The sequence below is a fragment of the Microtus oregoni genome, unplaced genomic scaffold (genome assembly GCF_018167655.1).
Source record: "Microtus oregoni isolate MIOR12 unplaced genomic scaffold, Mior012 000027F_ref0000203, whole genome shotgun sequence".
Taxonomy (NCBI): Eukaryota; Metazoa; Chordata; class Mammalia; order Rodentia; family Cricetidae; genus Microtus; species Microtus oregoni.
Window position 1 is genome coordinate 11,354,032 of NW_024543086.1, and position 24,899 is coordinate 11,378,930.

At 39.7% G+C, this 24,899-nt stretch overlaps 1 protein-coding gene across 10 annotated transcripts in view; it reads left to right on the top strand.

Annotated features, from left to right (window-relative positions):
- Positions 1 to 24,899, top strand: part of Tenm2 (teneurin transmembrane protein 2) — a 1,249,250-nt gene that overhangs the window by 266,993 nt on the left and 957,358 nt on the right. For all 10 annotated transcript variants that reach the window (XM_041675940.1, XM_041675943.1, XM_041675944.1 and 7 more), the window contains exon 3: positions 24,234 to 24,534. In XM_041675940.1, the coding sequence (XP_041531874.1) occupies positions 24,309 to 24,534 (226 nt within the window). In that variant the 5' untranslated portion in view covers positions 24,234 to 24,308. The remainder of the gene's footprint in view (positions 1 to 24,233; positions 24,535 to 24,899) is intronic.

Sequence of the window (24,899 nt, forward strand, 5' to 3'; positions counted from 1 at the left end):
ACAGTATTGTAGCAGTAGAATTAGCATTGTTTGTTCCTTTTTGGAGAAAAAAATCATTAATATTAAAAAATGAAAATTCTGGAAACTTAATGTTGTGGAATGACAGTTTTAATTTGATTTTTAAAATCCTATTTGCTGGTCCCCTCAGCTATAAAAGTTTAACCATTATGGCACTGTAATTACACTGGCTGTTTATCTCTTCTTCCATGGCTCTATCTAGGTCAGTACCACAAACTAAGGGCTGGCATTAGGTTCAGAAGCAGCAGACCTTAGGGACAGCCCAAGTCTTCTACTAACTTGAATCTAATAGTATAATTTAAACTCTCTTCTAGTTTCATTGTCTACTTTTGAGTCATTTCATTATTAAGCAATAAATAGTTCAAAATACGCTTAACTAGCATGTGACTAGGAATGAAGACAGAAAAAGAACACTAATTGAATGTATGTTTCTGCCTTGTAGCATTGAAAACAAAGCATACTAGTCGGATCTCAGCATACTATAATTAACACAAAGTAAAATCTAATCACAGATGTGGTAACACAAAGGTAATGTTAGACTGTGGAGCGGACAGCCTATCTGGTAGATAGCTTATGGAAGTGTGAACGTGACCTTCAAGGACAAAATACCACAATGATACCTAACCCTGTGATGTGTTGATGACAGAGGCTGCTATTGAATGTATTTTTCATGAGCTTTGCATACACTGAACCCCTAAGTAATAATTTGAGGATAAGAGTAGTTGATTTTACAGGTGCCAGTGTATGCGTGAATTTAGGAGGTCCTGATTCTCAAAGCATGTCTCAGGTCCAGCAGCATATGTAAAGCTCAGGACCTTGTTAGAACTACACTTTTGTGTACAGTAGCCATCCCCAACATATTAACTAAGAAAAGGCATGCTCTGTAGACATCTGGTCTCAATAACCTCTGAAGGAGATTCTCATGTGTGCTGAAGCTTAGAAAGCCATTGCAAGTGGGAAGTAGCATTAAGAGCAGCAATGGGAGAAACTTGACACAGAGGTGGTGACATCTGTATCTCGGCCACATCTCTGGCACTCCCTGCGTCTCTTGACCTTAACTCAGAAGACAGCTTCTTTAACTTTCAGCATCATTCTCTCTGTGACTGGAAACATAGCATTGGGTAGCACCACTGTGCTTGGACTCTATGAGATCAGGCACACTCTCCCGCCCCTTGATTCTTACACACAGCATGCCTTCCATAAAGGAAGCTTTATTATAATAACTGTTGCTAATATTGTCATCACCGTCTTCATCCTCATTGTTACTCTATGCAGATGAAAAAAGAAGCGTGAATTAAGAAAGAGAGGGGGAGCGGATCGCTTTCTAGGCAGACGACTAAGGGGACCATTTCTCTCTTCTGTGGCAGAAACAGGTCACCAATAATGAATTGAAATATTAAAGCCTCAATATTTATATCCTTCAAAAAACCTCTTTGATTAACCTTCCCCTACAGGGATCTATTCCTTGATGTGTTTCCCTTGAATGTGTGTGCACAGAGCCTGTCCTGAATAAGTTTTTACTTTTCTGTGTCACTCTGTAATTGCTCTAATTGAAAGATGCACATCACATCTCTCTTAAAGAGAAAGCCCTGTCCCCGGGGCTTCCTGCTTCTTCAGGGCACCTCAGGGAGACAGTCAAAGAGTTCCAGTTTTGAATCAGACTGGGATCAATTCTAGGCTCTTCCATTTGCAAGCTGTCATTTGCAAGCAGTTGAACTTTGGGTCAGTTTACTGAGACACGCTTATTTTAAAAATTAAATACATGTATCTTTGTTTAAAATTTTTGAGGGAATTGAAAGAACTGACGCAAGGGAAAGTCTTCATTTGTGTATTTGTTTCTCTGTGTGTACATATGCATATTCATGTGCATGTGTATACTGTGAGGAATATGTGTATGTGTGTATTTGTGTGTGTACATATGTGCATGTGTGCATGAAAGTGTGTGCACATATTTGTAGGTACGTGTGTGTGTGTGTGTGTGTGTGCACGTGCTTATAGGCATAATCAGATAAACAAGGATTCTATTAATGGGTTTTCAAGATTGCAGAGTTCATAAGCTGTATGGTAGAACAAAAAGAAAGTGATGTGTGGTTGCTATTGGTGGAGACCACTTGTTCATTTCCTGGCTACACATGTCTCAAATAAACATGCAGAAACTATATTAATTGCAATACTGTTTGACCAACAGCTTAAGCATATTTCTACCTAGCTCTTACATCTTAAATTAAGTCATTTCCATTCATCTGTGTATCGTCATGTGGTTGTGGCCTACAGGCAAAATTCCATCTGATGTCCAGCATCTGTCTCCTAAGGCAGCTACATGGCTTCTCCCTGACTTCGCCTACTCTTCTCCTCCTCTGTCTGCTTAGAATTCCTGCCTTTCTTTATTCTGCACTGCAATAGGCCCAAAGAAGATGCTTTATTAAACAATGGTATTCACAGCATACAGAGGGGACATCCCACATTAGGGTGCCTTTAGAATGGCCTTATTTTTCCAAGTGAGAAAGTTCATGTACTGTAGAGAATGAAGAGAAGATGCCATAAACATTGCCGCCTCCCTTTAATAAAAACACTAATCCCCTTCATGAGGGCAGAGCCATCCCGGAGACACAATGTCTTCCTACTATCACCTTGAAATTTAGGATTAAACATATGAATTCGGAGTACTGACAAATACTCAGACCACTGCCACCCCCTTTACCATTTTGCCTTATGTAAATGAAATAATACAGAAGGCTTGATCACAGAAGCAAGTGTCTACTGAAATAGGCAGGGTGTTAATGTTTTATATAGTCAATCCATTCCTTTTAAGGGGAGGATTATTCATTTTACTTCATGCATAAGTAGAGAGGGATTAAGACAGGTTAAGAATTTTCCTTTGGCTAAATTTTTAATTTTGATCACAAATAATAAGAGAATTTTGAGCTTAAATTGATAGCTATGAGCAGCAAAAAGTTACCCCTGGAATATCACCGCCGGGGAGAAGGTGTCTGAATGCCACAGGGAGTGAGTGCTTTCACCCCCAGCTAGAAGGTTAAGGAACCCAGCACCCTGTCGTGTTGTATATATACTACTTAATTTTACTATCCATTTTGTTGATCCCAACCCTGCACTAAAATGTTGTTACAGCCCAGCCCATCACCAAGTCTTTAATATTCCAGTAACACTCTTTTAGTACCAGCCTTACACACTCTGGAATTTTCTCTTTCCCATTCTAAACCTTCTACAAATATTAAGCAATTCTTCTCTTTGGACAAAAAGTATAAGAAACCTTTTCTTTGTCGCCATAATATTTGTGTTGGCCAGGATGTGTTCATGCACAGGTCCCTAGCAGAAAAGGCTTCCAGTTCAGCAGCTTGTTCATTCGGAAGGAACAGTGGGGAAGTGGAGAAGATGTGCGTTTCTGCTTCACATACTTAGTGTTTATTTTTGTAGAAGAAAAAGTCAACATATTATCGCCCAACATAATAGCCATCCAAGACCAACCTGAAAGGTTTTTAGTTGTGAGTTGATGTTACCAGGCCTGACAGAGATGTTCCCTTTCACCTCCACCCACACTCTCAGCTTCTCAATTTTTGGAAATCCTGATGTGGTAGACAAGATGGGGCACATTTGACATAATTTGGCTCTTGCTGCATATGGAAATATATTCATGAGTGATTTAGGAAATGAGAGGGCTGAGCTGTATGTGTTTGGTTCCTAACTCCGGGCTTTTTTCCCATGGAGCGTGTGTCACATCCTCTGTCCCTACCCTGGCAGCTGCAGAGGAACTCAAGCCCTTACTCTTGTCATGAAAAATGAATAATTACATTGCTCAGTCTTTCCCATAATTGACCCAAGCGCACACTGAGTCAAGATGGCTTTGCCTACACAGTTATTAAGTATCTTCTGTAACTCATTGTCACAAGGCCATGTACCTTTTCTCTCGTGAATAATATTTCCTCGACAGCTTATATTCCTTAGTATTTAATTCTATGAGATAATGCTGTTTAATAAAGTAAACTGGCAGACACATTTGTTCACTTTGTGCTATTGTGCCTGGGCATAGCAGTGCCCGAGAGCTGTGCAGGGTGAGCTAGAAAGAACGTTAAATAGCTTTTCACCTTTAAATATTTTGCTGAATTCACTCTTGCCCGAGTCAAGCACAGAATCAAAACAGATAATGGATCTCTTGTGAAACCTCATGATTCCAGAAGAGGCGGGTGGACAAGATGACCATTTTAAAGGATTTATCCTAGATCGGATCTAGGATATTAGGGATATAGGATTATTAATATCAGTGAATAATTCAACTTCAAGTTCAGACAGTGGCTTCTTATGTTGATCTTTCTCAATGCCAACTGTGTGAAACTAATCTGTTAGTTGAAGTTATTATTGGAAGTTTGTTCTGAGTGAATGAGGGTATGTCTGTTAATTGAAGTATACAGTATACCCAGGCTGCTCTGACAGGGGATGGAAGTGGGTCATAGAAGAGGATATATGCAATTTCTCTTTAATCCTTCATTTCTCTATTGCTGCTTTCTTGCCCCCAAGCAAAACTGGCTCCCGTTGTATCTTTCTGGCAAGACTTTCTGATGTCATATTTTTCAAAAGGCTGGAAGATAGTCAATCTCAATTCCTGTTTCCTTTGTCACCAAATATTTCCAGATTCCCATAGACAGTCCTTGGATTAACCTGACTTGGGTGATGTCCTCATCTTTGCTTACATAGAATCAAACTGTTACCATGTGTTTAGCCAGCACTCCTGCTCACAGCATAGGCTCAGCAGTAAATTTACATCATTCATGTTTAGGTTTGACTTCTCAAGGGTAAGCAAGACTTTTGGGTAAAAGTCGTATTTGGCTCATTTGTTTTCTGTTCATGTTCAGTACAGTTCCTGCAACTTTGAGAGAAAACAGTGCTTGTTAAGTCAACAAGAACAGGGAATGAATGAAGTCAAGTCCCATTAATGGGACGTCTGAGTCATTTCCTACTTCAACCAATTGAGCCTCTCCTTTCAATGTCTCTTTATTACAACAATCATTTATAATGATTGTAAGATTGCAAATTGTCACTAATCATCTCAAGGAGAGGTGCCAAATTCCCTTGGAATGAATTTTAATTTGGATTTAATTTTTCTAAAAAAAATCATGTAAAAACACTTGAGTAAAATAAAAAGAAGGGAATTAACCCAGAAAGAGAGGCCATGGAATTTAACCTTCATTATCATTGGTTTGATAGTCATTCATTTAATTCTGAGCATTTTCTTACTAGAGACAAAATTCAACTTTCCAAAACTGTATAGTAAAGAGAACTAGTCATATACAAAGTGCAGTTTTGAAATTTCCCATCTTTTAAAGTAAAACCAAAAAAATAAAAAGGTGAATGCCTAAAAAAGAAATACAAAGAGATGTCATTTTTCGGTGAAGTCTCAATTTTAAGCCAGGTCTTGGGATTGGGATTCATATTTAGGCTCTCCATGTTAATACAACTTTTAAATCTTTTTTTAAGATTTTACGTGTGTGTGTGTGTGTGTGTGTGTATGTGCATGTGTGTGTGTGCAAGTGTACACACACATGCAGTACATGTAGATGCCCTTAGGGACCAGAAGAACATACTCTGGAGTTGGATTTACAGGTCGTTATGAGCTTGTGAACTGTGGGTATGGGAACTGAACTTGACTCCCCAAGTTGATGTAACCTTAAAGCAATTTTGCAAACTGGAATAAGAGCATCTAAGTAAAACGGTGATTGTCTTGGTTAGAGCAAAAGCAGGCACCTCATCCCTCAAGGGCCTCAGCATTTGTGTTATTTCCATTCACACAAATGAAAGGTTTCAGATACCCAGATATAGACTGCTCGTTACTGCTAGTTTGTGAGAAAACCCATGCCAACCATAAAGCATGAACATGACAGGTAGAGTCGCCGTAGACGTGAGAATGGTGTAATGTATTATTGCCCTGCTCCGTGTCATCACTGATCAAGGGGTGCTGCGAGCCAAATCAATCTGTTAGGTTTTAAAATCCTGCTGTTCCCATAGACAGGTTAGAATCTGATTTTGAGTCTCCGCAGAGAACTGCATCTTATCCTCCTGGTGCACGTGGGAAGGCATTTGATAGAATCTGAGGGACATTTGATTCTGGTAGTGTGTGCTTCTTTTGTTTATGATTCCATTTGTCCTTTGGGTTGTTCCCAACAATCATGACCACTTAGGGTTTCCTACCTCTCTCTTTTGAGGACCCATCTTCATCTATCAAGCAAGGGTTTCTTTTCCATCTCCGGGATTTCAAGAGTATGTGTCTTTTGAAAATGGGGTTTTGATGTCTTCTTTGAGCCCTTTTTCTCTTCCCTCACGTGAGTGGCCCTCCATTTTTATAATCAAAGGCAGGGGAGAAGCCGGATTCACTTTTCAACCAGAACACAAACATTTCATAGCATGAGGGATGTGGGTAATTGCTTTGGGAGGGAACATTCCCCTCTCAAAAATCAGAAGCTCCCTCAATATTTCAGGCAGTTCATCACAGCTGTCTCCCGCAGAGGCTTTTATCGACACGTATGGAGGAGCCTTACACTGTTGTAACATTCAACACTATATTAGACTACAGAGGGCAGTAGGCAAATGGGAGAGACTTTCATTTCCTTGAACTTCTGAGTGATTACTGTATTATGCTTCTGGTGAATGGCAGAGCTAATGGCTGAGAAAATATAATGCTATACCTTGAGGGCTCATTAGGAAACACAAGGATGCAAGTACATAATTTTGAGATTGATGGGATCGAGTTATTTTTAAATTTGCACAAAATTTTCTATTGGGTACGCATGTTCTTATATCCTTTTCCACACACAACACCTATTGACTTGCAAGCAAAGCCACAGGAGTGAGCCTGGGCTGCCAAGAGTCCTTTTAACACAAGTTTATATAGATGGACTCGTAAGCCAACACAAAAAATTCTTTCTGCTGACATTTCAGTAAATACCTATTCCAGCAAGAATGAGAATGGGTCTCTTTGTCAGTATCTTTAAATCTTTGTCTGATCTTTAAATTTGAACTAACAATATTCTTGGTCATGTAGTATATAGAGAAAGACAGAGAAAGAGAGAGACATCAAAATGGGAGAATGAGTCATAAAAGAAACTAAGTAATTTGAGCCATCTTTGCTGCTTCTCATATGCACTGATAAACCTTAAAGCCAGAAAAGAACTGTCTCAAAAATGACGAGGAGCAGTCAGGTGAGAACGAGACACATATTATAGAGAAAGGTCAAGTTCCAGACTATTGTCACAGGAGCAGCTAGAGGCAAATATATCTTCCTAAGAGGCACAAAGTTAGGCTTGTAACTAAGGAACAAGTATCAGTCTCAAATCAGAACCCTTCCCAAATACAAACAGTTCCCTTAGCCACATTCTCTGATCGCTGCGCTCATCCTTGCTTACCACCAACACTTGGTCTAGTTCAGCACAGTCACAAAACTTATGGACAGGAAGTCCTCAACTTCTGTAAGGATTTTATATGTCATCCTTCACATAAAACACACATTTAAATAGAATTCTGAATTTTCTGCCTTTTATTGCTCCCTACCTCTGTAACAGTGGGTGTTGACATACTGCTGCCTACAGGAAATTCATTTAGTGGCCTGTGTGATACTAGTCTATTTTATTTTGTATATATATATATATATGTATATATATATATATATCCACTATATATATATGTCATATATATATATATTTGTCCATAATATATAAGTATTTTGTCCATAATAAGCCCTTCTTATCTTGCCATGTCTCCCTCCCACTCATGATAATACTATCATGCCCCCTAAGTGTATGTGTGTCAGGTGTTGTCTTATGAACATGGCTATAGCTCATATGTGTTCATGATTTCTACAGTCATGTCATATCTACAGGACAGTATTTCACAGGATGTGTCCCCAATCTCTGACTCTTACATTTCGTTTGTTCCCTGAGCTTCAGAGTGGGAAATGTAGATGTTCTGCTTAGTGCTGAGCATTCAGGAGGCTCTACATCTTAGCACTACTGCCCGTTAGCAAGCTTCTGCTCTGTCCTCAGTGGGGAGAGGGGGAAGGAGGATTCTTTGACCAAGACGTACAGCTTCACCAGTGTATGAGCACAAAAACAAATGAACAATAAAGTTTTATTTAAAGATGGGTACATTCATCCATTCAAGTATTTTCTGATGCTGTTTTTTGTTCGTTCGTTTGTTTGTTTGTGTTTGCTTTTTTGCTGGTGGTGAGGTTGAGCAGTAACAGTGAACTTCATGATACACAAAGGAAGTACTCTCAAGTGGTCAGCCAGCTTTTGTCCTAACTATGAAAGTAGGGGCTTTCTAGAAAAAGATTACTTTTAGTTTGTTTGTTAAGTAGGAAGGAATTACATCAGAAAATCTGTATGGAAATTCTTGTGTAAACTGTACAAATGAGCAATAGACCTGAAAAAAAAATTGGACAGTTAGACAGCAAGAAAGAGCCAGCTCGAAATCTAAACCCTTTTAAACATTTTTCCAATATTTTTCTGTCTTTCCTTGTAAACACGTAGTTATCTTCACAAAGCTTTGTTAGGTGACCTAGCAGCTGTGGGGATGGATTACTAACAAGAGACAAGGTCCCTGCTCTCATAGAACATCTTATCCACAGAGCAAACGATTTGCTTATTTTGAACTCTTTTTTTAGGTTTTGCTTGTCAGCTCCTGCACCATGTAATCACTGAAGCAAGGCTTTACTGCATGCTATTTGCTTTTTTATAACAGTAAAATAATAAGAAATATTGACTACACCTTCACACAGGAAAATGATGGAGAGGCTCGTGCCCCACTCCACGCTTTCTTGGTTAGAGATGGAACAAAGGATTTCCATCATTCAGCACATTGCCTTCATCTCTGAGCATCTTTGAGGACCGGCAGCATTCTCATTCATTCCCTCCCTCTGTGGCTGGTTCTGCCTGTTTGACCTCTCTCCCCAAGAGACTTCCGATTTCCTGGTTGCATACTTACCTACTCCCTGAAGACTTCTCTGTCTCTTTCTTATGTAGAGTATCTTGGAGCCACCCTCCTTTTGCATTGGCTATCTTTCTATATCCATTATTTAGGTTTACTCCACTGCCCAGTGTGCTTTGTTTTGAGCAGATAGTGAGTTAATGATAAGCATCTAATGTTCTGCATACATATCATATTTTTTCCTTGTCTTTTGTGGTACCTGTCTATGATGAACTGAATATGGGTGTCTGATTTGACCACAATCGATGCTGCTAGAACACGTCAAGCTCATACTTTTCAGTGATAGTAGAATAATTTCTTACAGTGAGAGTTAAAGACAGCATGGGGTTACTGATATCTAGGTTGTCATGCTAAGAGAAAACCAAAGCATCAACCCTTCAGAGCAGGAGAATATAGTAACCTAATATATAAACTAATATAACATTAGTTACTATACGTGTCCTTGTGTTTCAAGGATCACTAAAGGACAGCTGTTACTTTTCATTGCCAGATGTTTTGTTAATGACTCGCAGTGATGATGAAGACATTATGGTAGTGATGGTGACATCTGTTGGTGTTTGGGCATCTAGTATCTGGAGATTCCTAAAGGCAATTCTGCGTTTTCACAGTTACTTCAATTTAGACACGTTACTCCCATTTCTCAGAAGTAGAAACTGAAACTCATCTCTCTCAAATATCCTTTGTCTCTGCCTAAGGGTACAACTTTCATTTCTGTTTCCCTTACTTTTGATACTTGAAAGGGACTTGCATATGTTAATCAAGTGAGGGGATAATTTCTGTACTGAGAATGTTGGGACTAGGCTGTGGCTGCTGACCTTCAAGAGGCAACTGTTGGATGAAGGTGCTTAGACAACCACATTCCAGTGACTGGCAGAGAAATGAGAAAAGACTGCCATTCCTCTGCGTTACAAGTGTTAGAACTGGATGATCAATCTTAGGATGAATATTCTTTAGGTACGGACAACAAATAAGCAACTTATGATATAGTATCAGATGCCTGTGTGGAGAGACTGTGTCTGAGTAATGACATATTGAGGGACCTGACTCAGGACCTGGAACTTTGTAGGAATTCATGATATGGGAGCTTGACTTGACAGTGACTTTTCCATTCTCCTAGGACCCTGGGACCCAATACTCTCTGCTCGTTCATTGTCTATTGCTGCTCTCGGTCTTTTACACAGAAAGGGGCATGCTTGACAAGATGGGCAGAAGGTGTTCAATTCCTCCCTTCATTAGCTTTTGAGGCTGCAGGCTCAAGACTTGCACTACTTCCTCTCTGAGCTCTGCATGGCAGGGAGGAGTAGAAGGACCTGTCTTTTTCCAGTAACGGTAACTTAGCCAGTGCCTAAGGTATAACCATCTGCTCAGCTCCCCCTCTCAGGAGGCGCATGAAAAATAGGAGTAGAATACACAGGAATGTGAGTGTGTGTGTGTGTGTGTGTGTGTGTGTGTGTTTAGGGGTTAGAGGTGAAGCCAAGGAGACCAAGACTTCAGTAAACTACCACATTTCATATTGAAATTTTTATAGAGGTGTAATCACTCTAATTTACTTAATGTTAAACAGTTTGGGTTTGAGAAAGGAAAAACAAAGCATGGGATTTGACAAAATACTAGTCTTATGCAGACCTTCACTTTTTTCATTCCTAGTCAAATAAGAACATACACAAACATGCACATCTATATTCTCATGGCAGGTATCCGATGTGTGGGATGGAGGATGTCGCTCTGTGGATGCTTTTGGTTAGGACTGCAAGCACAGAGAGGCATCTTTGCCGTTAACAATTCATAAAACCCGCAGACAGCAAGCAGATTCTGACAATGTGCTCACTGTTTCCTGTGCACATGGCTCCAGGGACCCGAACAGATTCTAAACAGCAGTCTATGCTACTCTGGAGCTGGAGAGCAAAACACAATTGTGAATTTGCTTATCCTTTCTTGCTCTGGACATTAACCAGAGTTGGCTTTTTATCCCCAGACATATCAATATAATGGCACAGGGGAACAGGAAGCAAATTGCCTTTGACCTCTTATTTACTGGTGCATTCAATTACCCAGCTCCTATCTTCCTCTTCTGTAGATTTTAAAGCAGATTTTCTTAGGTCCCCTCAGAGGTCACAGGATATTCTCTCTCTAAATATTTTGGAGTGTATCTTTGTTCAGAATTGATCTTAAGTGATTTCAAGAGAAGGTACTGGAAATATCAGAGAGCTGGTCTTCATGCTAGATTCATCATACCCCTACTTGGGGATGGAAGGAAGCAAAACAAGACTCTCAAGTCTATCGCCTACTTCAGTTTGCCTCTCTCTTATGTCTGGGCTCTATATTACCTTTCAATTGGTACTTTCATGATCTTTCAGTAAAACACTTAGATGAGGGAGTCCAAATCCAGTAGGAAGGACTCTGAGCATGCAATTGTTAGGTTGTCTTAGGATAGGCAGAATTTGTAGGGGCCCAAAGGCTAAAGAGACAAGACATTATTCTTTTGTTATATAAGTGAAAGTGCCTTCTATTCAAGATATGATCAGAAAGAAGATATTTTTCTTACAGGAGGCATTGATTGAGCTATTAATATATATGCTATATTGTACTATAATATATATCACATATAATATGTTATCTGTGATATATAGTATATATTTATAATATAGTATAGTTCATATATAGCATATAATATATATATACAATATGTATTCTAAATATGATCATCTAATGGAAATTTTTAATTGAAATTCTAAGATAGATATGACACCAACTCAAATTAGGAAATAAGAAGTTTGATTTGTGTAAACTAACTCCAAATACCCAGTAGATAAACTTTGTCAATGCTTTGCCATGAGTTTGAAAAGGAGAAGAAAGAGCCCCCTCCCTACGCTGGAATTCAGAATAAATAGACTCCTAATTTAGGTTGAAATGTGGCAGTGGTTATCTCTCCTTACAATACTCCCCAAAAGTCTAGTGTCAGTGACAAGATATAAGTCACTCAAGCATGTTGAAAGAATAGTCAGTCATGGCCTAAGAAGTGTAACAGAGCGAGACAAGTTTAAGCTATCAGTATTATTATGTCATTTTGACATAAAGACCACGTTAAATTTACCTAAGCAGTGTTCTTGCACACCTTCACACTCATCCTCAGACACATTTGCATACACACCGACAAACCCATGCGCAAGCGTGGAGCTGGCTGTCAGTGATTAACAAGTCAACCCCCTTAAGTAGTAGGATATTCCACAAAGTTAATGGTGAACCGTGTTACAGCTCACAGGGTTAGTTAATTAGACAAAGGCTCGCAGGCAAGATCTCTGTAGTGTGTTCTGCTAAAGTGATGGAACCCACTTAGGCATCTGATGAAAAAAGCAGCGGAGAGCACTGTTCAAGAGACGAAATGTGAAATGTAACAGAATCAAGCCCCAGCATAGCAGTAATGAGCTGGCAGAGGCAGCGGCAACCAGTGACTGCCATTTGTCAGTGGTGGGAAAGGTGCAAGCTTGGGGGAAAGATTTATAATTTTGCTTACCGTCTTTCTGAGTGCTTCAAGGCAATTTTAATTACTTTTCAGAAGCAAGCTCTGAACTTGCGTCTCGCCACATGGATTGGTAACCTCACCTCTCAAGGACATTGGGCTATGAATACTCTCCCATAGTAGACGGTAAATATGCCTTCTGAAAGGCTGGCTTATGAGACACAAGCAGGAATAAGATTAAAATCCTCTTATTTTAGTATTACCTTCAAAAGTATGTTAGCAGACGATAGTCCTTACATTGTCACTCTTTGTGATCCCTTCTCAGTGTCCATAACTGCTTTGTTATTTCCTGCATGCCAAAGTTAGAAATACCAAGAGTCTACAGACCAACGAACTAGTTCCAATAAATGAATCAGACTAGCTACAAGTCAAAAGGCATGATACAAGGATCATAATGATAACTTTAGGAAGCTATGTGTATATATCAGTTAGCAATGTGACTTTCCTGAACAAGTACAATTTTAATAGCAAAGTTTTGAGACCCTGTATGCATGCTGGATGCTATTTTCTTTGAAATAACTTTTTTTTTCTGTAACTCTAGAGTCAAGTTAAGTCAGAAACAACCCAGAATGATGGAGCCTGTGGAAGGTTCCAAACAAGCACAGCATCTTGCAGACTGTAGTACCAAGACCACAACAAGAATAATGATGTTGTTCTAGGGAAGATGCATATTGGCCTTGCCCCTGGACTCCACCCACAGCCTCATGTCAGACATCCCTCATGCTCTGATAACCTGCCTAGCCGTGGAAGCCGCTTACCGCAATCTCTTCCTGTCGTTTCAGATATGTTTATACATGGCACCATCTAGTTGGCATATATTCTCTTCTTGATTGTTGTATGTACATATAGCACATTCCCTTTTCAGTGCTGAACAAGATTTCCAGGCTTTGGGTTAACTGTAATATGTTCAACCACTCACCCATGGAGGAACATCTGGGTTGTGTCTGGTTATGCCTTTTATAAATGAACATTTTTCTACAAACATCCTTGTGTAGACTTCTGTGTGAGCATACATTTTCCTTTTTCTTAAATAAATGCCCAGCAGTGAAGCTTTAGGGTTCCATGGTAGTTACATGTTTAGTGGAATTATTAGTGGTAAGTTGTTGCTAAACTAGCTAAGAGAAGGTGTATGATTTAGCATCTGGCCCATATATGGGAGACTCTGATTCCTAAATCCTTCCAGCACTTATTGCTATCATTATTTTCTTTAGTGATTCTGATAGGTGTGTAGCAATATCTCATGGTGGTTTGAATTGGCTTTTCTCTTGGAGCTGATGAGAGCACGTTTCCATGTATGTATTTGCAATTATAAATCCTATCCGGGGGCTGGAGAGATGGCTCAACAGTTAAGAGCACTGTAAGCTCTTCGAGAAGTCCTGAGTGCAATTCCCAGCAAGCACATAGTGGCTCACAATCATCTCTAGGGGGATCTGATGCCATCATCTGGCATAAAGGCAAACATGCAGTTAGAGCACTCAGATATAAAATAAACTTTCAGAAAAGGTCTCAGAAAAACTGATAATCAAAACAAAAAAATATGTCCTACCCAACATCTTTAACCAGCTGTCTAAATGAATGATCTAAGTTTGTGTGTGTGTGGGGGGGTGGGTGTGTGTATGGAATATTTGGTTTACGCACACGCTCCCTCACTCTATGGATTGCCCTTTTAAAGTAGATTTATTTTATTTTATCTCATAGATTATTTCACTTCTAATTATGTGTATATCTGTGGGTAAATATGTATACATGTATGCCGAAATTCAAGGAGGTCAGAAGGTATCTGATTACCTGGAGCTGGAGTTGTGAGGTACTTGATATGGGAACTAAACTCTGGTCCTCAGGAAGAGCAGGAAGTACTCTTTCCGAACCACCAAGCCATTTCTCCAGTCTCCTGTTTTATGGGGTCGGAGATGTATGTGTGTGGTGTGGTGGTGGTGCTGGTGGTGCTGGTGGTGGTGGTGTGTATGTCTGTTCAAGTGCCTGAGAACCCAGAAAAGGATAGTAGATCTCCCTGGAACATGAGTGACAGACAGCTGTGTACCACATCCACAGCCTTGGACGATGGTGACTGAACTCGTGTCTTCTGAAAGAGCAGTATGTGCTCTTAGCGGCTGTGCTATCTCTCTAGTCCGCCACACATTTCCTTTACATGCTCTTAACATTTGTCTCACAGAATAAAAAAGAGTTCATTGGAAAGAAATGAACTGCAACCGCATTCACTTTTCCTTTTAGAATTCTGTATTTGATATAAAGTCTCAAGACTTTCCCCCTTCTTTTCTTACAACTACTATTGTGTTTTATAAAATTTTTCAAAGAACCTGTATTTTATTTTTTACATTGTTAATCCATATTCAGTTGTGTTTTGAATAAAATGAGAAAACAGAATTGAGTTTTTCTGTTTATGGGTATCTACCCCCGACCCTTGGTTACCACCAGCGCTTTCTTCATTCAGTGACTTTGGCAGCTTGCTTTTTTTTTTTTTTTTTTTTTTTTGATACAGAGTTTTTTCTGTGGTTTTGGAGCCTGTCCTGGAACTAGCTCTTGTAGACCAGGCTGGTCTCGAACTCACAGAGATCCGCCTGCCTCTGCCTCCCGAGTGCTTGGATTAAAGGCGTGCTCCACCACCACCCAGCAGCTTTCTTAAAGGCATGATAAAGCATATGGATATGAATCTGGGTTCTGGGTTCTACTCGTCTGTTAATGTATGTTTTTTTTTTTTTCCCTCTGCCAAGTCCGTAGTATCGGGGACCTGCAGATCCCTAAGGTCTAAACTGAGGAGACTGAGACTCCTCACATTTTTCTACTTAAAAAAAAAAATAACTGTTCTACTTCCTTTGCCTATCAACACAGCATTGTTATAATGCTGGCTGAAACTAAACACCTGTTTCCTTTGGGAATTCATATGAATTTCAGTCAATCCATGCATTTACTTGAGGAGAACTGTGATTTTCTTTGGTTGAGTCTTCCAGCCTGTAACCTGATACACATTACCATTGAATTAGACATTTAATTTCTTTCACCCTCTTCCAAAATTTTATTATAGACCCCAAGAATTTTCTCATATGTATTATGTGATTGGCTAACAGAGTCAGTGTTGCTGTGGGTTTTTTTTTTCTCTTTCTTTTTCTAATCTGCATGCTGTAAGATCTAGCATGGTGCTGACCAGGGAGAGAGCTGAGGAGAGCAGTTCCACATACCTGTCTTTAGTCTTAGAGACAAAGGATTATGTCATGTCATGTCAGCTGCAGATTTGAGGATGGTGCTATTGTTCAACTTGAAGACATTTCCTCTGAGCAAAGGGGTCAAGACCATGATGATGATCCCCACAGAAACAGCTGCCCGAAGCTAGCGGGAGCTCACTGACTCCAGACTGAAAACAGGGGAACCTGCATAAAACCTGCATAGGCCCTCTGAATGTGGGTGACAGTTGTGTGGCTTGGGCAGTCTGTGGAATCACGTCAGTGGGACCAGGATTTATCCCCAATGCTTAAACTGGCTTTTTGGAGCCCATTCTCTTTGGAGAGAAACCTTGCTCAGCTTAGATATAGGGGTGGAGGTGGAGGGCTCGGTTCTGTCTCAAAGTGATATGCCAGACTATTGATTCCCCCCTGGAAGCCTTACCTTCTCCGAGGAGTGGATGTGGGGTGGGGTGGGAGAAAGATGTGGGGAGCAGGTGGATGGGAGGGAGTGGGAATTGGGGTTGGTATGTAAAATGAGAAAAGAAATAAATTAAATCAAATAAATAAAATAAAATTGTTTTTAAAAGAAAGAAATAAAATAAAATTAAAAGAGGAAAATATAAAAAAAAGTTCCCTCTATTTTTACTTTCAAGGGAATGTGTCTTCTGAATTGTGTGGATTTCTGCCAGATGCTCTTTTGCATTGACTGCTTGAGTCACATGATTATAACTCTTGAGCCTGTTACCATGATAGATTATATTCTCTGATCTCTAGTTACAAATCCAGTTCCTATCCGCAGAACAAGCCTGTTTGCAATAGTTCACAATATTTTTACAAATTACTGAATTCTCTTTGCTAATATAAAAATCATTATTTATGTATTTCTAGGGATGGTAATCATAAGTTCTTTTACTCCTTCCTTCCTTCCTTCCTTTCTTCCATCCTTCCTTCTTTCCTTCCTTCCTTTATGATTTGATTTATTATTTCTAATCCTGCCCTCCTTTCCTTTCCTTCCTTTTTCCTCCTTCCTCCCCATCTTGCTCCTCCCCCTTCCTCTCTCCTGCCCCCTCCCTCTTTCCCCTTCTTCCTCTCCTCCCTCCCTTCCTCCATCCCTTCCGGTCTTTCATTCCCTCCTCTGCTTTTGTCTAGTTTGGGCATCTTTATAAGGTGAACTGGAAAGTTCTTCCCCTTCTTCAGTTTTGCAAGAGAGAGATCCTCTAAATTTATTCTAATTGTTCCTTCAACATTCAGTAGACTCTTCAAGAGAAACCACCACCTGTTTAATTTTAGTGTGAATTACATAATTGGAAGTATTTGACTGTCAGGTTGTTCAAGTGGCGTAATTCAGAGTGGGTGAAAGGATAGACTTTGAGTGTTTTGAAGAATTGGTCCTTTTCATCTTTGTTCTCAGAGTGCACACCCGATTGTGATATTTGAAATCCTCTAATTGTCTTGTTCCTGTGAACGGGTCCTGTAGCAGCACCTGTTGCTAACTTGCACCAAATAGACATTCTCAGTCTGACTAAAGGTTTGTCACTTTTATCAATCTTTAAAAAAAATGTCAACATTATTGCTTTTCTCCTGTTCCTCTTGTTTTCTTTTTTTAGTTGAGGGGGGGAGCTCTTTTCCTTTTCTTCCTTTGAAAATATCTTTGTTATTTTTCCTACTTTTGGATTGTAAAGTTAAGATTCCCAACTGGAGGCTTTCCCTACTTTCCAGTGTGTAGATCTAGTTCTGCCATTCTTTCTCATCCCTGCTGTAACTGGCCAAAGATTTTGATGTGGGAAGGTTTCGTTTTCATTAACTTTAATATTTGCCCTGGCTTATCTTGAGACTTCTTCAGCCCATAGATTATTTAGACAACTGTTCAGTTGTCAAGGGAGACTCTTACCTCTCTGTTTTTCTTCAGCTTGACTGCTCTGATTTCAGAGGATATAATGTATGGAGTATAGTTTATCCTTTCATTTTGGAGACTTCCCTTATGGATCAGGATAAAGGCCATCTCAATGTCACAGATCTCTCCTGAAGAATTGGCAATCATCTGCTGTTGGTTAGACTGTTGTTTGGTGGTCTTCTATTGATTCCTTCATGATTTCCATGTGAATGTACCATCCCTTTGGAGGACTCAGAGACTGAATGCTCCAACCATAGTTGTGACTTTATCTCCCCTCTCTTTTCTGTCTTTTTTTCTATTTTTCTTTTCTTTTTTCTCCATATATTTTGCTCTGTCTTTTGAATACACACTTACTTGGAATTTCCTTATGTTTTGGAAAATTAATCCTTGTTTGATCATAAAATGTCCTTCTCTGACTGCCTATTAAAACCATTTTATGTAATATTAGTATAGTCATTCTTGTTAGATTTTAATATTTGCATGAGATATTATATTTTGCTTTCAATATAACCATACTGCCACAGTTATACTGACTTATTAGCAGCATAGATTTGAGTTCTTTTAAAAAGTGCTCATCTATTCTCTTTTAATTGATATGTTAATAAAATTTATATTTAATATAATTATAGTTTTATTAGGCCTTAAGTCAGGCATTTTTTATATTCTGTTTATTATCTAATTCTCTGTGTTCTTAGTATGTTTTCTTCTTTCTTGTAAGTTGCTGTGAAGTTTGATGATTCCATTTTGACTTATCTGAAATAAGTTTGACTTAATCTCTGTGGATAGACTGTGTAGCCATTGTGTAAGTCTATGTATGTATGTATCTTTTCACAGTCTACTTAATTCATATTTTCTTATTCGGTTAGGTGTGGGAAGATTTAGCTGGTTTTACATCCCTTTATTTTCCACATTTTACAGTAATTTCTTAAATGTGACATCGACAGAGATTTAGAATGACATCAGCGAGTAATATATTTTTCTAACATTGAAAATGATTTTATACCCTCAAAGGAAGTATGTGATTTCATTTGTCCACATTTTCTTCTTGTGTTCCCTTATCATTCAAGTTTTTCCATTGTAGCTACCACATTTTTTTTCTTTCTCCTCAGTGCTCTCTGGAGCTTTTTCTTCATCTTTCATTTTTGAGAAATTTTACTGTGGTATATATGAAGCATCTGCACATGAATGCTTTTGGATGTATTTGGTTTGGAATTCATTCAGCTATGAGAACATTCATTTTAATGATTTCTGCCAATACAGAGGGAGTTTGGTAATTGTCATCACCTCTCTTTCTTAGGACTCTGATAATATGAGCATTACCTATTGTTCTCAGGCTCCATCACTTGCCTTATATTAGCTTTTTCTTTTTTATTATATGCATATATATATGCTTTTCTTCTGTTTTATATATAATTGAAAACTTTCCTGTAGAAAATATTATATGTACTATTTCATTCTTTCTTCTGTTCTTCCATTTTTTGGTGGAGACCATATTTTGCGTGTGTGTGTGTTTCTTATAGGAAGGATCTTCTTTGTACTTTAAACTTGTGAAGAATTTCTGGTATAACTGTACCTTTTTAAAAAAATTTAAATGTTTTCCTAATTTCTTGTTGAAGCAATTTGATAGCCTGTTTAAAATGTACATCAGGCATTTTTAACATCATTCTTATCTTGGTATTGATCTTTTTTGAGTGTTTTTTTTTTTGGATTTTTCGAGACAGGGTTTCTCCGTAGCTTTTGGTTCCTGTCCTGGAACTCGCTCTTGTAGACCAGGCTGGCCTCGAACTCACAGAGATCCGCCTGCCTCTGCCTCCCGAGTCCTGGGATTAAAGGCATGCGCCACCAACTGCCCGGTTTTTGAGTGCTTTTTTTTTTTTTTAGACAGGATTTCCCAACTATGTAACTACCCTGGCTGTCGTGGAACTTGCTCTGTAGAACAGGCTGTCCTCGAACTCAGAGATTTCCCTGTCTCTGCCTCCTGAGAGTGCTGGGATTAAAGGCGTGCCCTACCGCTGTCTGGCTGCCTGTTGTATTTTCATCTAACACATTCCTTCTATTTTTTCCTCAATAACAAATGATTTTGTTTTTACACCAACAGACACATTTTTTTTCTATTATGTTTGAAGTATCAAGTTTCTTATTTAAACCTTTTAATTTTTGCTGGTTTCTTTTGACACTGCTCTGGTGAAGGAAGAGAGATTCCTTCACCAGAAGAGAGATTCTCCCTTATTCCTGCTAAGTCACCTTCTAAAACAGATGGGAGTTCTTTTAAGGTACTTGTTGTGGCTGTGGAATAGATCTGTACTGATTTGCTCTAGTATTGGTGATAGAAAGGTCTTGGTACTGTCTCGTACATGATATCAAGTTATGTTGCCGAGGGCAGAAGGGCTCATTGTCCTTGTCAGCTGGTGAAACACTTGGCTTTCCACTGGACCTCGCCCTGTAAAGGGGTTAGAGGGGAAGCTTCCCGTACTGTGGAGGAGGAAGACTGGATTCCCTTTGAGAGATGAGCTTCATTATATCTTACAAAGGATGAAAGTCTTGGAACTCTTTGGCCTTTTGGGGAACCATTTTGCTTCAAGTGAAGTACCTCACTGACATGGTGTCATGACTTCCAGATGAAGATAGAAATGAAAATATCACCCCTTCCTGTACTACTGGGTTGCAGCAGTAGGATAGGTGAAAACTAAGGGCTTTATTTTTTTTATTCAATTATGTTTTTGTACTCTGGTACAAAAGGATTGATTTTCCCAGTTTTTCCTTTTCCTCCTCCTCTTCCTCCTTCTCCTCCTCTTCCTCCTCCTCCTATTCTTCCTCCTCCCCCTCCTTCTTCATTTTCTTCTCCTCTTCCTCCTCCTCCTTCTTCTATTTCTTATCTGTGCCTGTTGATGGTTGGGGATGTCATCTTCCTCACCCAAAAGTCTTACATATATGGCAAAAAGAAGTTGTACTACTTCATGGATATCGTAGTTGGTAATTGTGTGTATTCTCTTTGCACCATGCAGGATCTTCTTATATTGCTGTATGTATTAGGTTTATTATTTTCATTCATACTTTATGAGGAGAATAGGGAAGCATGTATATATATTCCATCTGTCTAAAAGCATTTTTCTGACCTCCTGACTTTTAAGCAGAAGCCACGGATTCAGACTTTAATATACATTTGCTTGTTTTGCTGTTTTTCATATTGACAATTTAAAAATTTGCAGCTAAATGCAAAAAAAAATGTCCTTTACTGGTTGGATATACACTCTGCCTTGTTCCTTAAGACTTAGGCTTCCCTAAAATGCGACTAATTTTGCCTCATTGAATGTAAATTTCTGGCACATATTCTGAGGCGCTAGTACTGACAATACTTAGCTTAACAATACTGAGCTGAGAAAGAGGAGCGCATTAGGGAAAAGAACACTGGATGGCTAAGGCAAGAATAGAGGTATCCAAACTCAGTGACCCTATACAGTGCCAACAGGTAATAAACATTTAAGCTCCCACTGTGGGCATGGTTTTATAGAACAAAATACAATCATAAAATAAAAGCATGTTAAAATGTACAACACACAGCAAGAGCAAGAGAGACCCTTTTGACACAAGTACAATGCAAAGTGGAATAGATAAATATGGGGATTTTAAGCTCCCTACGTTGATGATATTAAAATGGATACACCTAGCAGTGAAGCAAAACAGAAGCAAATTATGAAATTGAACAATAACCTTCAATCTTCAAAATCACCTGTGATTCTGTAGTGCCGGTGACACCGTCTTATTTTTCTTCAGCAGGGTCTGAAGGTGTTCTTTGATCAGTGTCTAATTTGATCAGTGTCTCTGGCCTGTATGAGAACAGTGGCTTCTGGGCATTATCTATCATCTTCTTATACTGCTTTATGCCAGGCTCTGACTACATAACCAAGTTGAGTCTTTTAATCATCAGAAGAGTGAAACACGCATTTTTATTAAGTCCCGTACCACATTCTATGCACCACAATGGGAAACTTACTTCTAACACTGTTTTAATTTTTATGAAAGCCCTTGAAAATAGGTATTGTTATTTTCCATTTTAAGTAATTGAGAAGCCAACTTACAAGGGCCAGATATTAAACAAGGACACTGGCTAGTGAGGGGTCATGGTTAGACTGGCATCTGCTAAACGTCAATGACCACACACTCAAATAGACTAGGCACGAATTCCAAAACCATGCTGAAATTAAGGACAAAGTTTTTTGTTTTGTTTTTTTATCTATTTTGTTTGTTTGTTTTGCCTCTGGAAATTGCATCCATATAAAAATAACTGAAATGATTATAGCAAAACGATTTTCCATTTTCTTCAAAAAGGTCCTAAGTTCTTGCCTAGTGACTCTCAAAGGTGTTTTGTTACTTGCTGACTGAGACTCCAGGAAACTATATATTTATTATCTAAGCAACTAGGGCAAATAAATACTTGTTCCTGGAGTTCCTGACAGGTGTGAGCTCTTTCTCACTGCCAATTGTTAAACAGAATTTTCTACACTTCAGGCAAAATCTGATCAAGTGTATGAAGGGTTTATATAGGAGGATCCTGGAGATAAAAGGTCTCTGGGAAAAGAGAAAGAGGGAATGACTTCATTTCTGTTGCCGCTGGCCCCCTGCTGTCTACACTACTGTGCATACAGCTCAACCCTTTTGTACACAGAGATGTCCTACTTCAGTGTCTAAATAGCCAGCGAAGAGCAGGGAGCTTGAGAACTGCGGATCTGTTCCCCCAAGTATTCCCTGACATATTGAAGAGGCCGTGAGCAACAGTAGCCTGGAGAAAAATCATTACCCTGGTGTTGGGCTTTATTTTCCAATTTAATTAAAATTTGTGTTTGGTCATTCTGTCCAGGGTCTGGTCTTGGGGTCCATGCTATTTTGCATGGCAAAAGAGATCAGTAAGAACCTATCATTGAGAACTCGGAGTGCCTAAGAGTTTTTGTGGTCATTCACTAGGCAGAAGGCTAGAGTTTTCTTACTGCTATATGGCATAGACTGCCAGGCTAAGGTCTATGTCATGTGTTGGAGAAGCTCCTTGCCCTCGACTTCCCTATCACACACACAGGGTTTCTGCATTTTTCCATTCTGCAGTGGGCATCTTGGCACTGGGAGGGGCGGTGTAAAGTTAGTCTAATGAACAGGTGGTGATGTGGATACACCTCTCTCGGTAATTTCTCTCGATGATGGGTCCCTGGGAAGGAGTGGCTATCTGTTTTCAGATTCAGATCTCCAATGAGGAAAACACTTACTAGAGATTACTAGAGATTCATTGAAGAAATCAGGGGTGAAATGAGGAGTTTGTAGTAATAAGAGCGGCAGGGCTGCATCCCTAGCACCCCGGCCGCCTGCTAGCTTATGCCTGAAATAACAACACACAAACTGTATTCATTTAAACGCTGCTTGGCCCATTTCTATCTAGCCTCTTCTAGGCTAACTCTTGCACCTGGACTAGCCCATTTCTAATATTCTATGTAGCACAGCTAGGTGCGCTTACTGGGAAGATTCTAGCCTACGTCCATCCTGGGTCGGAGCTTCATCGCATGTGTCTACCCAGGAGCCGGGAGCATGGCGTCTCTTCTGAGGCGTCTGCTCCCGAGAGGAGAGCTGTCAAGTCTGATCTCACTTCCTCTTCCTCCCAGCATTCTGTTCTGTTTACTCCTCCCACCTATGTTTTAACCTATGAGGGCCAGCCAAGCAGTTTCTTTATTTTTTTAACCAATGACCTTCCTCCATCAGGAGTTGGCTCAGCAGGGAAAACTCCAGCATGGCAAACATGAGGACAAGTTTGGATCTCAAGAAGCTATATGAACCTGGCCACTGTAGCACTCTACCATAGTCCCAAGATCTAGAGGAATAAGAGGGGGAGGCAAAATAACACGCAGATGCTCATGGGTCATGTAGTCTTGGGGTACACAACCAAGAAAAACAATAGAGGACCAATACAGGGCTGTCTTTGACCTACAAAAGTGTACATGGCACGTGTGTAATTACTCTCACACACACACTAGTGCATTCACACACACACGGAAGATAATTTGCATGCCATCAACACCTTATATTATTCTCCAGGCCCATCGCAGCAGTTTACTGTTGGTTGAATAACCTGTTCTCACAGCGAATCATTAATATTTTCAAATGTGTGCCTATATCTTTTTTTTTGTTCCTTCCCTCTTCCCTCGATCTTCCTTTCTTCTTCCTACTCCTTTCCTTTCTTCCTGTTTTGATGTTTACTTTCTCAGTAATCCTTCTAAACCAAAACAAACGAACGAAGAAACCAGCAAAAATCCAGTAATGAAATACGGCAAAGTCAATTTGGTTTTGATCAACTTCATAACAACATCTCCTACCCCAGTGACAAGCTTATCATGTCCTCTGTGCACATCCAATCAGGAGATGAGGCTTTTTTTTATTTCTTTCCCTCATTTCTATTAAGTTAGACAGTAAGAAAGCAAATTGATTGTCTAGAGTTCCATGTAGACTGGTGGTTTAAGTATAAAGCTTTTCCCAAAGAAGTTGTACATGGCTGGCAAGTTTCCTCGCATGAGTCATACCTGAAGACCTCACTGTTTGCAATCCAGGTCTGTTATTTGTTTATTTACGTATTTTGTTACTTTTATGCTTCTAGGTGGGTAAAGTGACAGGTGCCAAGACTCACTTCTCCCCTTCCTGAAAGTCGTCGCGTTCTGCTTCACCTGGAATAATGGATGTAAAGGACCGACGACATCGCTCTCTAACCAGGGGACGGTGTGGCAAGGAGTGTCGCTACACCAGCTCCTCTCTGGACAGTGAAGACTGCCGTGTGCCCACACAGAAGTCCTACAGCTCCAGTGAGACCCTGAAGGCTTATGACCATGACAGCAGAATGCACTACGGAAACCGAGTGACAGAGCTGGTGCACCGGGAATCCGATGAGTTTTCCAGACAAGGTAGGGAAATCTACCCTACCCTTTAGGCTCCCGCCCCAATCCTGCCCTGCTCTGTTGAACGGTGATGGCTGAAGCTGATAAAAAACGGACAGTAAGGCAAGTTAGCAAGCCATTACCCAACTAATACTTAGTTGAAAACAAACTTTTGCCCAGTCTAATTCCTGTGGGTAATAAGCTCCTATTTATCATCATGGACACTGGATCCCTCAACAATATGTTCATTGCTGTCAGAGAACTTCCATGCTAGGTTTCCCAAGATGTGACTTAGAGCATGTCCTTGGCTTCATAAAATGTATTCCCGAGACAATAGAAAATCTCTGACTGGTTATTCTGGCAATTTCACACTCTTCTTTGAAGCTTTCTCT